Source organism: Pseudophryne corroboree, chromosome 1 (genome assembly GCF_028390025.1).
Source record: "Pseudophryne corroboree isolate aPseCor3 chromosome 1, aPseCor3.hap2, whole genome shotgun sequence".
Classification (NCBI taxonomy): Eukaryota; Metazoa; Chordata; class Amphibia; order Anura; family Myobatrachidae; genus Pseudophryne; species Pseudophryne corroboree.
The window spans coordinates 85,890,882-85,904,851 of NC_086444.1; the positions used below are offsets into that span (position 1 = coordinate 85,890,882).

At 47.3% G+C, this 13,970-nt stretch overlaps 1 protein-coding gene across 1 annotated transcript in view; it reads right to left on the minus strand.

Moving 5' to 3' along the window:
- LIFR (LIF receptor subunit alpha) overlaps positions 1-13,970 on the minus strand; it is a 141,161-nt gene that overhangs the window by 17,659 nt on the left and 109,532 nt on the right. Inside the window, exons 13-15 of the mRNA XM_063961221.1 lie at positions 9,735-9,963; positions 8,986-9,162; positions 86-187 (exon numbers count right to left, since the gene is read on the minus strand). Of these exons, the coding sequence (XP_063817291.1) occupies positions 86-187; positions 8,986-9,162; positions 9,735-9,963 (508 nt within the window). The remainder of the gene's footprint in view (positions 1-85; positions 188-8,985; positions 9,163-9,734; positions 9,964-13,970) is intronic.

Sequence of the window (13,970 nt, forward strand, 5' to 3'; positions counted from 1 at the left end):
TGTCATTTCAAAGGCCACGTGATAACTCTCAACCAGATCCCAAACATTCACATTCACCTGACCGATCTTCTATAGAAAGACTTACTTAGTTCCTGCATGTATACAATCATCATCCTCAGCGGTTGGTACCGATTATCCTTACAGCCATACTCTGATAGATTGTATCGTATGCCAGCCTGGAAATAATCTGAGAATGAAATGGATAAAAACAACAAATAAGCACAACCAGGGTTGCATGGATTACATAACACACCTTGGGGCAGATGTATTAACCTGGAGAAGGCATAAGGAAGTGATAAACCAGTGATAAGTGCAAGGTGATAAATGCACCAGCCAATCAGTTCCAATATGTAAATGAACAGTTAGGAGCTGATTGGCTGGTGTGTTTATCACCTTGCACTTATCACTGGTTTTATCACTTCCTTATGCCTTCTCCAAGTTAATACATCTGCCCTATTGTCACCTGTTTTCTTAGAAACGGAAGAGAAAGAAATTCTTTTTAGGGGCACTCTTGTCTATGAAACTGAAATTAAGTAAAAACTTAACTTTTATTAATAGTGTTTAAAAATAGTATTTTAATTACCTACCGGTAAATCCTTTTCTCGTAGTCCATAGGGGATATTGGGGAATCTAGTACGATGGGGTATAGACGGGATCCAAAGGAGCCGGTGCACTTTAAATTTCTTTTCAATTTTAAATTTCTTCACTGGGTGTGCTGGCTCCTCCCCTCTATGCCCCCCCCTCCACAGGTAGTTATAGGTAAAAACGTGCCTGAAGGACATATATGAGAGAAGGAAACATGACAAAGAGTGGTGAGATTTATAAACCAGCACACCACTGACATACAACGACCAGCAACGGCTGGAAACAACAACAGCAACAGCTGAACAGGTAACCACATAAAAGAGAACCTGCAGAAAAGACAACGCACTGAGGCGGGCACCCAATATCCCTTATGGACTACGAGAAAAGGATTTATCGGTAGGTATTTAAAATCCTATTTTTTATAGCATCCAAAAGGTATATTGCGAAATCTAGTGCGATGGGGATGTTCCAAAGCTTCCAGAACGGGCGGGAACGTGTGGAGACTGCTGCAGCACCGCCTGCCCAAACAGAGTATCCTCTTTGGCCAGGGGAATCAAATTTGTAGAACTTCACAAGGGTGTTCTTCCCCGACCAGGTTGCAGCTCGGCATAGTTGTAGGGCCGAGACTCCACGGGCAGCCGCCCAGGAAGAGCCCACTGATCTTGTAGAGTGGGCCTTCAGAGACTTAGCAACAGGTAAAGTTGCCGACACATAGGCCTGTTGGATAGTAAGCCTAAGCCAACGAGCAATGGACTGCTTTGAAGCAGGGCAACCCTTTTTCTGCGCATCATAGAGCACGAACAAGGAATCCGTCTTTCTAATCCGAGCCGTTCGCTTGACATAGATTTTCAAGGCTCGCACAGCATCCAATGCCTCCGGAGGAGCAGAAGTGCCAGAACTGGACGGAACCACAATAGGTTGATTCAAGTGGAACACAGAGACAATCTTCGGAAGAAACTGCTGCCTAGTCCTGAGCTTCGCTCTGTCCTTGTAAAAGACCAAGTAGGGACTTTTACACGATAAGGCCCCCAATTCTGAGACACCTCGAGCAGAAGCCAGGGCCTGTAACATCACAGTCTTCCACGTGAGGTGCTTGTCTTCTACCATCATCAGAGGTTCAAACCAGGAGGACTGTAGAAATTCCAACACCACATTCAAATCCCAGGGTGCCGTAGGCAGCACAAAAGGAGGTTGTATACGGAGTACCCCCTGTAAGAAGGTCTGAACTTCTGGCAATACTGCCAATTTCTTCTGGAAGAAAATGGAGAGAGCTGAAATCTGGACCTTAATGGAACCCAGACGTAAGCCTTTATCCACACCAGCCTGCTCTAAACGTAAGAAATGTCCTAAGTGGAACTCCACAGGCAGATACGTGCGTTCCTCGCACCAAGAGACATATCTTCTCCAGATATGATGATAGTGTTTTGAAGTCACAGGCTTCCTGGCCTGAACTATGGTAGTAATAATCTTTTTGGAAATTCCCTTGTGAGCTAGAATGTTCCGCTCAACCTCCATGCCGTCAAACGAAGTCGCCGTAAGTCCGGGTAGACGAACGGTCCTCGTTGAAGAAGATCGGTAGAGGCCAAGGATCTTCGACGGACATGTCCAGAAGATCCGCATACCACGCCATCAGAGGCCAATCCGGGGCAATCAGAATTGCCTGGACTTCCTGATTTCTGATGCGCTTGAGCACCAGTGGGAGCAACGGAATCGGAGGAAACAGGTAGACCAGCCAGTAAGGCCAAGGCGACGTCAGTGCATCTACTGCCCTCGCCTGAGAGTCCCTGGTTCGTGAGCAATACCAGTGAAGCTTCTTGTTGAGACGAGAAGCCATCATGTCTATCTGCGGCCAGCCCCACCGGTGGATGATCTATTGGAACACCTGATGGTGGAGACCCCACTTCCCCAGGTGGAGATAGTGATGACTCAGGAAGTCCGCTTCCCAGTTGTCCACACCCGGAATGAAGATTGCAGACATTGCTCTGGCATTTCTTTCCGCCAAGAGGAGTATTGTTGACACCTCTCGCATGTAGGCTCTGCTTTTTGTTCCTCCTTGTCGATTGATGTACGCCACTGCTGTGGCGTTGTCCGAATGTACTTGGATCGCGTGATCCTTGAACAGAGGAGAGGCCTGAAGCAGAGCATTGTAGATCGCCCAAAGTTCCAGAATTTTGATCGGAAGTTGGGCTTCATGGGCTGCCCTGGAACTGCTCCCCTTGGGTGACAGCTCCCTATCTCTCAGACTTGCATCTATTGTGAGGAGGATCCAATCCTGAATCCCGAAATTCTGGCCTTCCAGGAGATTGGAGGATTGCAGCCACCACAGTAGGGAAATCTTGGTCTGACGCGATAGCCGTATCATCTGGTGCATCTGAAGATGTGATCCGGACCATTTGCTCAGGAAATCCAGCTGAAAAGTCCTGGTATGGAGCCTCCCATATTGGATCGCCTCGTATGAGGCAACCATCTTTCCCAACAATCTTATGTAAAGGTGGATGGACACTCGAGTAGGTCGGAGCACCATGCTGACCATCTCCTGAAGTGTTCTCACCTTGTCCTCTGGTAGGAACACCTTCTGGGCCACAGTATCCAGCAACATCCCCAGGAACAGGAGCCGCTGAGTCGGCTCCAGGTTGGACTTCTGTAAGTTGAGAATCCACCCATGGCGTGACAGAATTTGGATAGTGCGGTCGATATGGAGCAACAAAAGCTCCCTTGATCTTCTGATCAAAGCAAGATCCTTCAGGTAAGGGACAATATTGACTCCCCGGACCCGGAACATCACCTCTGCCATCTCCTTTGTGAACACCCTCAGAGCTGTGGACAGGCCGAAGGGCAGTGTCTGGAATTGGTAGTGATCGTCCAGGAGGGCAAACTTCAGGTATGCCTGGTGAAGTGGCCAAATCGGAATATGGAGGTAGGTGTCCTTGATATACAAGGAAACCATGAATTCTTGTTCTTCCAGGCCCGCAATCACTGCTTGCAAGGATTCCATTTTGAACTTGAACACCTTCAGGTAAGGATTCAAGGACTTTAGATTCAAAATGGGCCTTACCGAACCATCCAATTTCAGAACCACAAACAGGTTGGGTAATAACCCTTGCCTCGTTGTGGTATTGGTACTGGAACAATGATGTGGGACTGGACCAACTTTAGGATGGCCTGTTGCAATGTTACCTGCATATCTTCCAAAGCTGGAAAGCTTGATTTGAAAAATGATTGGAGAGGAGCAGTCGAACTCCAGCTTGTAGCCTTGAGAAACGAGATCCCTGACCCAGGTATCATGGCAGGAAGCCTCCCAGACGCGGCTGAAGTGATGCAGTCGAGCTCCCACCTCGAGATCCCTTCGGGGTGGGTGGGCACAGTCATGCTGAGGGCCTTAGTGGAAGCAGAACTGGTGGTCTGTTCCTGAGAGCTGGTGCTTGCAGGCTTTCTTGACTTACCCCTGCTGCCTCTAGTCGCATTGGAGGAACCTCTGGCCTTAGATCGAAATCTGTGAGACCGAAAGGACTGTACAGACAGCCCCGGGTAGGAGCGTCTCGCCGGCAAGGCCCCAGAGGGGAGAAATGTGGATTTCCCAGCCGTAACTTTGGAAATCCATGTATCCAATTCAACCCCAAAGAGCCATTCCCCTGAAAAGGGGACAGATTTCACACTGTGTTTGGATTCCGTGTCCGCTATCCACAGACACAACCACAAGGCCCGGTGCGCCGACACTGCCATGGCAGAGGTACTAGCATTAATGTTCCCCATCTCCTTGAGGGAATCACAAAGGATGCGTGTAGTGTCCTGAATGTGCTTTAGGAGGGTCACCATGGTGACCAGGGGCATAGCCCCGGAGAGGCCTTCCTGAATTTGAGTGGCCCATGAATGAACGGCATGGGTCATCCAGCAACCCGCAATGACCGGCCGTTGCGATACACCTGCTGCCATGTAAACAGATTTGAGTGTAGCTTCTATTTTCCTATCCCCAGGATTCTTTATGGTAAAGGAGCCCGGGGCAGGCATCACCGCCTTTTTGGACACTTGAGAGACTGATACATCAACCCCCGGGGGTTCCTCCCAAAATTTCCCATCTTCAGGAGCAAATGGGAAAGTGCGCAAAAACTTTTTGGACACTTGGTATTTTTTGTCTGGATTTTTCCAGGCCAACTTGAATAGGTCATCTAACTCTGCAGAAACAGGGAAAGTGACATTAGGCTTGTTTTGTGTATAGAAAAACGACCGCTAGTGGGAGCTTTAACATGTCCCGTATAGCCAGAATTAGGGGTTCAATACCCTGAGCAGAATCGGTATCCCCACTAACGGGGTCCAAGTCCTCCTCATCCTCCTGTATATCCTCATCTGTGTCAGATAGATCAGGCAAACCACACTTTTGTGGTCCCGCAGAAGAGGAGGGGGGCTGTGTAACATTTGCGCTAGCAGCTAAATCTGCAACAGCCTGTTGTAGTAGCGGAGTTTTTTTTAACATTAGCAGTGAGCTGGGATGACATATCAGACATCATATTTTTCAGAGACCCTAGCCATGCGGGCTCTGGACCCGCTCCTCGAGCCCCTTCACTGATTTGTGAAGATTGGCTGCATTGTTCACAAGAAACAGAATCAGATGATACTGGAGAGAATCTAGTGTGACATACACTGCACGGCTTGTGTTTACCCATGTTTCACAGTAAGCACAAAAACATACGTAGTGGGGCCCCCAGTTTGTACTCACCACAGACGTCAACTTCAGGCAGTGTTAGGGGCGTGCTGTGATTGTGACAGCCAAGGCGCAGTGCCCCGCTGAACAACATCATTGTCCTACAGCGGGGAAGCGGCTCTGCACCTCGCAAGGCCGGTGAACGCATCCCCCCTAACTCCCACGGTGCAGGTATGCTGTTGCCCAAACAGCATACCGAAAATAACAAAGAAATTGAAGAAAACTCTCTGGAGCTCAGAGATGTGCATCCTCTCCTGAGGGCACTTTTTTCTAAACTGCCTGTGGGAGGGGGCATAGAGGGGAGGAGCAAGCACACCCAGTGAAGAAATTTAAAGCGCACCGGCTCCTTTGGACCCGTCTATACCCCATCATACTAGATTCCCCAATATCCCTTATGGATGCTAGAGAAATAAGTATATACTTGCTCCTAAGTTAAATTTACACTTAAGTCCTAACCCTGGAGAGAAATTCTAAGGTTGGTGAAAATATTGAGAATAACAAGACTTTCGAGTTCAATCACTCAATTCTAACATGTAGGTAGACCAATGTAAATACATTGACAGTCAAATACTGTTATGACATATCCCGGAACCCAACAAATAGGTAATAAGCGGCAGTATGTTACAATAATTTTTCATAAATGACAGATTAGAGCAGATCCCACTATCCAAAAAGACACAATAAACACAATGTGTATGACAAAAGCAGCCAGAAACACAGTACTTAGGAGTGGCATGTGCAGTCCATCTCTCAAACCAAAGGTTAGCGGTTGGCAAATTCCTCCTTAGGAAACACAGATGTGTTCCTGACTTGGCTAGTAATGTGTCCCTGTGGAAGTCTGATTTGAGACAATGCTGCTCTGAAGAGATGGTAATACAGGTTGAGTATCCCATATCCAAATATCCGAAATACGGAATATTCCGAAATACGGAATTTTTGAGTGAGAATGAGATAGTGAAACTTTTGTTTTTTGATGGCTCAATGTACACAAACTTTGTTTAATACACACAGTTATTAAAAATATTGTATTAAATGACCTTCAGGCTGTGTGTATAAGGTGTATATGAAACATAAATGAATTGTGTGAATGTAGATACACTTTGTTTAATGCACAAAGTTATAAAAAATATTGGCTAAAATTACCTTCAGGCTGTGTGTATAAGGTGTATATGAAACATAAATGCATTCTGTGCTTAGATTTAGGTCCCATCGCCATGATATATCATTATGGTATGCAATTATTCTAAAATATGGAAAAATCTGATATCCAAAATACCCCTGGTCCCAAGCATTTTGGATAAGGGATACTCAACCTGTAATGAATCAGAATTATTCACATGGGTGGATACAAAGTATTTCCTTTGTGTCCCTTTAAATTAACCTAGCAATGAGAAATGTTGCTGATATTGCCACGTTACTTTAGCAATATCAGTGCCCCCCAAAAAGAGAGTTTTTCTTTCTCTTCTGTTTCAATTATAGTTACTCTCTGGGTGCACCTCCACCTGCTATACTCAATATACTGTACACTAGTTACTGAATGATTATTCTATGACCCTTCCCTCAACTACCCAGACCTGAACTGCTGTGCTTCTCAACTGTTTCCCAAAATCCCCTTTCCCCCGGCTAAATCACCTGTAGTCTTACACAGGGGCAGAGCTACTAAGCCATGGAGAGTGATAAAGTGGAGGGCGATAAAGTACCAATCAGCTCCTAACTGCCATGTCAATCCAATTAGCAGCAAAAGAGTTTGATGTGACGTTGCCGCAGCGTTTCAACGCCGGCACTCGATCGCGCACCCTTCGCGGACTGGTTTCAGCCTGAATTCGCAACAAAATTTCTCGGAGCCCTATGGGGCAGCAAGCACTATTGTGCGAATTCGGGCCACCTTAAAGTGCAGCCACTGCCGCAATGACTTGCACAAGCGAGTTCATCGCGGGTAAGTGGATTGACCCATGTATGAAAAATGACAATTAGGAGCTTGTTGGTTGGTAGTTTATCTCTCTCCACTGTGTCATTCTCCAAGGCTTAGTACAATTCCCCCATATGAGAGCTCACTGGAGAAGACAATATACCACAACTTTAAAGATCATTTCAGGATTTCTACAATACAGATCTCCATTTATAAACAATGGACAACCAATAGACAATAAACAACCAATCAGATTCTACTTTTCATTTATCTACCACCTTCTAGAATATAATACCTTGAATCCGATTAGTGCTATGGGCAACATCCCACCTTAAATAGAACTCCCATCTTCGTAAATTTACCCCATTGTCTCTCAGCAACTGACCACCATTTCGTGCTCTTCGCCCGGCCTAATGCTAGCCTATGGGGTAACAAACACTTTTGTGGTTGGGGTTGCCGGCCAGTCAGCCACAAAATCAGCCTGCCAGCCACAAAATCAGCCCGTCAGCCACAAAATCAGCCCGCCAGCCACAAAATCAGCCCGCCAGCCACAAAATCAGCCCGCCAGCCACAAAATCAGCCCGCCAGCCACAAAATCAGTTAGAAAATATGCCAATAAGAAACATTTAATAATAACGTTTAAAGTTTTAGAGGACAGAAGGAATAGGTAATGTATAAAATACCATGGAAGTAAGAGTCAGATTTAGATAATGTTTTGCCTTGTATGGCAGTTAAATATACATGGCGGCGTACCAGAGAAATATTGCTGCCTACATGCGCCAGGCTGAACACTCCTATCGGGGAAGCTGCAGACTGAGTACTACTGCCAGAGCCGCTGCAGCGTCCTGTATAACGCCGAAAGGCGTGCGCTTGCTGACTGTTAGATCACTCTGGCACACCATCCAATATAGAACACCATGTATGGGAAGTCTGCACTATCCCTAGAAAGCACAGACAGATCATCATCCATACACAAGGACCTAGAAACGCTCTCTGGCCATACTGTGACTGCATTTGTTACTGAAACTTGCCTTAACATTCACTTTGAGATCTGGGCATTAAAAAGTAAAAAGAACGCTGCTCTATACACCTAAAGGGACGTGTGCATGAACAGGACACAATAGGAGAACGGTGTACTGTACTAGTCTTGTATAAATCTGTAGCTGGACATCCCTGTAACTGTAGCAGTTAGTGGATACAACGTTATGAAGCCAGATATTGATACATATCTCATTAGTGTCATACGATGGATCCTGCTAAAGAGAGATTACTGAGTAAATAAGGTTATTTTGATGGGATGTTTTCAGGCCTACTTAAGTGATGAAGTAAATAGTTTTGGATTCCATTATGCATTTATGACTTGTGTAAATTGCCATCTATTAGCAAGAACGGTCAATTATGCCTAAAGCCTTTCAGTGGGTTTTCAGATTCGTGTCCATTCTGCTCATCCGGAGGTGGCTGCAGGATGTGCTCTCTGGGATGCAGTTATGATCCCGGCGGTCAACCGACGCCAGAATGCCGGTGGGGGGCCCAGGACTATTCCCACTCGTGGGTGTCCACAACAAGCACTGAGCGGGAAAAGAACCTGTGGTGAGCACAGTGAGCCACCGAGCCCGCAAGGGGCTTTGTTGCGCTAGCCCCCCTGCCGGCATTCCGTATGCGGACCGCTGGGATCCCGACCACCGGTCTCCTGATCCCAACCCTGCTCTATCAGTCACCCAATAATTGCACCTCGTGCAGCCAATTCTATGCAGGAGCTGATAGAACCCACAAATATTTTTTTCCTTCTTACGTGAGTTGATGAAAGCGTTCGATGCATTGGATGAAAATCTCTTCCACATCAGGTCAGAGTCTCGTGGGTGAAAGGACGGCATCCACTTAACAACATACCCACAGGTCACATTTCTGCCCGGACTCAAGGTAAGGTTAATGCCAGTGGGCTCTCCAACAATCCTCTCAGGCTCCACATCTGCAGGAATGGTAAACGGGTCGTCATTAAAAACACAGAAAAGAATCTTCTACTCTGCAAAACAAAATCTCATCTTCGCATTCCTGCAATGGACTGTGGATGGAAACCACCCAAACATGTTGTGGGGGGGGGGGGGAGACATTAACTCCATACAGACAAGGCCCTTGTCATAACTGAACTCAATAACCACAGGCCCATGTGACAGCAATGCTAACCACTGCGCCACCATACAGCTCTCCTTTGGAAACAGATATGAATGGATACAAACTCTGAAGGGTGCTATGTGCCGATTGCTCTCCGGGACAATGAGGTTACAGAGGATTTAAACCCCCCCCCCCCCCCCCCCCCCCATATACCTGCATAGTGTACAAGCAATATTACAGCAGGATCTTTTGAAATTACACCTTTTTTTTTTTTACTTCTTTAACGTCGGCAGAGCGGGACCTGACAAATAGCGACCGCACTGCAATCTCCGTAATGGCGAGATCAGCGCAGCAGCATTAAATCACACAAAACAGATGGGAACGCTATTCATCCTCTGCTAGAGGGATGCTCTCAGGACACAAACTTACCGCTTGGCAACTGTACGGTAGTTATCCGCGAAGGCGGCGACGATCCTGCAGAATTGATAGCTCTGACGCTAATTTCATAATCCCCACTATCGCTGCCAGTAAGATTTATCCAAGTCCTGTTGAGGTCTGCGGAGAGCTGGGAGTGCTGATATTCTCCGTCACTGCTGAGAGGCCTCCATGTCACGTCATAGGATGTAATTACTCCTTTCGCTGCTTTAACTGGCAAATGCTTCAAACAGAAAAAAGTATTTTTAGCCAAATTTATTACACACTTTTAAAAAAAAAAACATTGCGGGACATTTATGACTGTCGATATTAGAAAAAATAAGATTTTACTTACCGATAAATCTATTTCTCGTAGTCCGTAGTGGATGCTGGGACTCCGTAAGGACCATGGGGAACAGCGGCTCCGCAGGAGACAGGGCACAAAATAAAAGCTTAAGGATCAGGTGGTGTGCACTGGCTCCTCCCCCTATGACCCTCCTCCAAGCCTCAGTTAGGATACTGTGCCCGGACGAGCGTACATAATAAGGAAGGATATTGAATCCCGGGTAAGACTCATACCAGCCACACCAATCACACCGTACAACTCGTGATCTGAACCCAGTTAACAGTATGATAAACGCAAAGGAGCCTCTGAAAAGATGGCTCACAACAATAATAACCCGAATTTTTGTAACAATAACTATATACAAGTATTGCAGACAATCCGCACTAGGGATGGGCGCCCAGCATCCACTACGGACTACGAGAAATAGATTTATCGGTAAGTAAAATCTTATTTTCTCTGACGTCCTAGTGGATGCTGGGACTCCGTAAGGACCATGGGGATTATACCAAAGCTCCCAAACGGGCGGGAGAGTGCGGATGACTCTGCAGCACCGAATGAGAGAACTCCAGGTCCTCCTCAGCCAGGGTATCAAATTTGTAGAATTTTGCAAACGTGTTTTGCCCCTGACCAAGTAGCTGCTCGGCAAAGTTGTAAAGCCGAGACCCCTCGGGCAGCCGCCCAAGATGAGCCCACCTTCCTTGTGGAATGGGCTTTTACAGATTTTGGCTGTGGCAGGCCTGCCACAGAATGTGCAAGCTGAATTGTACTACAAATCCAATGAGCAATCGTCTGCTTTGAAGCAGGAGCACCCAGCTTGTTGGGTGCATACAGGATAAACAGCGAGTCAGATTTTCTGACTCCAGCCGTCCTGGAAACATATATTTTCAAGGCCCTGACAACGTCAAGCAACTTAGAGTCCTCCAAGTCCCTGGTAGCCGCAGGTACCACAATAGGTTGGTTCATGTGAAATGCAGAAACCACCTTAGGTAGAAATTGAGGACGAGTCCTCAATTCCGCCCTGTCAGAATGAAAAATTAAGTAAGGGCTTTTATATGATAAAGCCGCCAATTCTGACACATGCCTGGCTGAAGCCAAGGCTAACAGCATCGACACCTTCCATGTGAGATATTTTAAGTCCACAGTGGAAAGTGGTTCAAACCAATGTGACTTTAGAAAACTCAACACAACATTGAGATCCCAAGGTGCCACTGGAGGCACAAAAGGAGGCTGTATGTGCAGCACCCCTTTTACAAATGTCTGAACTTCAGGTACTGAAGCCAGTTCTTTCTGGAAGAAAATCGACAGGGCCGAAATTTGAACCTTAATGGACCCTAATTTTAGGCCCATAGACAGTCCTGTTTGCAGGAAATGAAGGAAACGACCCAGTTGAAATTCCTCTGTAGGGGCCTTCTTGGCCTCACACCATGCAACATATTTACGCCAAATGCGGTGATAATGTTTTGCGGTTACGTCCTTCCTGGCTTTGACCAGAGTAGGGATGACTTCTTCTGGAATGCCTTTTTCCCTCAGGATCCGGCGTTCAACCGCCATGCCGTCAAACGCAGCCGCGGTAAGTCTTGGAGCAGACAAGGCCCCTGCAGTAGCAGGTCCTTTCTTAGAGGTAGAGGCCACGGTTCGTCCGTGAGCATCTCTTGAAGTTCCGGGTACCAAGTCCTTCTTGGCCAATCCGGAACCACGAGTATAGTTCTTACTCCTCTCCTTCTTATGATTCTCAGTACTTTTGGTATGAGAGGCAGAGGAGGGAACACATACACTGACTGGTACACCCACGGCGTTACCAGAGCGTCCACTGCTATTGCCTGAGGGTCCCTTGACCTGGCGCAATATCTGTCCAGTTTTTTGTTTAGACGTGACGCCATCATGTCCACCTTTGGTTTTTCCCAACGGTTTACAATCAGGTGGAAGACTTCTGGGTGAAGTCCCCACTCTCCCGGGTGAAGGTCGTGTCTGCTGAGGAAGTCTGCTTCCCAGTTGTCCACTCCCGGAATGAACACTGCTGACAGTGCTATCACATGATTTTCCGCCCAGCGAAGAATCCTTGCAGCTTCTGCCATTGCCCTCCTGCTTCTCGTGCAGCCCTGTCTGTTTACGTGGGCGACTGACGTGATGTTGTCCGATTGGATCAACACCGCCTGACCCTGAAGCAGAGGTTTTGCTTGACTTAGGGCATTGTAAATGGCCCTTAGTTCCAGAATGTTTATATGAAGAGATGTTTCCATGCTTGACCACAAGCCCTGGAAATTCCTTCCCTGTGTGACTGCTCCCCAGCCTCTCAGGCTGGCATCCGTGGTTACCAGGATCCAATCCTGAATGCCAAATCTGCGGCCCTCTAGTAGATGAGCACTCTGCAGCCACCACAGGAGAGACACCCTTGTCCTTGGCGACAGGGTTATCCGCTGATGCATCTGCAGATGCGATCCGGACCATTTGTCCAGTAGATCCCACTGAAACGTTCTTGCATGGAATCTTCCGAATGGAATCGCTTCGTAGGAAGCCACCATTTTTCCCAGGACCCTCGTGCACTGATGTACTGAGACCTGGCCTGGTTTTAGGAGGTTCCTGACTAGCTCGGATAACTCCCTGGCCTTCTCCTCCGGGAGAAACACCTTCTTCTGGACTGTGTCCAGAATCATTCCTAGGAACAGTAGACGTGTCGTTGGAATCAGCTGCGATTTTGGAATATTTAGAATCCACCCGTGCTGACGTAACACTACCTGAGATAGTGCTACTCCGACTTCTAACTGTTCCCTGGATCTTGCCCTTATCAGGAGATCGTCCAAGTAAGGGATAATTAAAATGCCTTTTCTTCGTAGAAGAATCATCATTTCGGCCATTACCTTGGTAAAGACCCGAGGTGCCGTGGACAATCCAAACGGCAGCGTCTGAAACTGATAATGACAGTTTTGTACTACAAACCTGAGGTACCCTTGGTGAGAAGGGTATATTGGGACGTGGAGATAAGCATCTTTGATGTCCAGAGACACCATATAGTCCCCTTCTTCCAGGTTCGCTATCACTGCTCTGAGTGACTCCATCTTGAATTTGAACCTTTTTATGTAAGTGTTCAAGGATTTCAGATTTAAAATTGGTCTCACCGAGCCGTCCGGCTTCGGTACCACAAACAGCGTGGAATAATACCCCTTTCCCTGTTGCAGGAGGGGTACCTTGATTATCACCTGCTGGGAATACAGCTTGTGAATGGCTTCCAAAACTGCCTCCCTGTCGGAGGGAGACTTTGGTAAAGCAGACTTCAGGAACCGACGAGGGGGAAACGCCTCGAATTCCAGTTTGTACCCCTGCGATACTACCTGTAGAATCCAGGGATCCACTTGCGAGTGAGCCCACTGCGCGTTGAAATTCTTGAGACGGGCCCCCACCATATCTGAGTCTGCTTGTAAAGCCCCAGCGTCATGCTGAAGACTTGGCAGAAGCAGGGGAGGGCTTCTGCTCCTGGGAAGCGGCTGCACGGTGCAGTCTTTTTCCTCTTCCTCTGCCCCGGGGCAGAAAGGAGTGGCCTTTTGCTCGCTTGTACTTATGGGAACGAAAAGGACTGAGTTTGAAAAGACTGTGTCTTTTTCTGCTGATGTGAAGTGACCTGGGGTAAAAAGGTGGATTTCCCAGCCGTTGCCGTGGCCACCAGGTCCGATAGACCAGCCCCAAATAACTCCTCCCCTTTATACGGCAATACTTCCATGTGCCGTTTGGAATCCGCATCCCCTGACCACTGTCGCGTCCATAACGCTCTTCTGGCAGAGATGGACATAGCACTTACTCTTGATGCCAGGGTGCAAATATCCCTCTGTGCATCACGCATATATAGCAATGCATCCTTTAAATGTTCTATAGTTAACAAAATATTGTCCCTATCCAGGGTATCAATATTC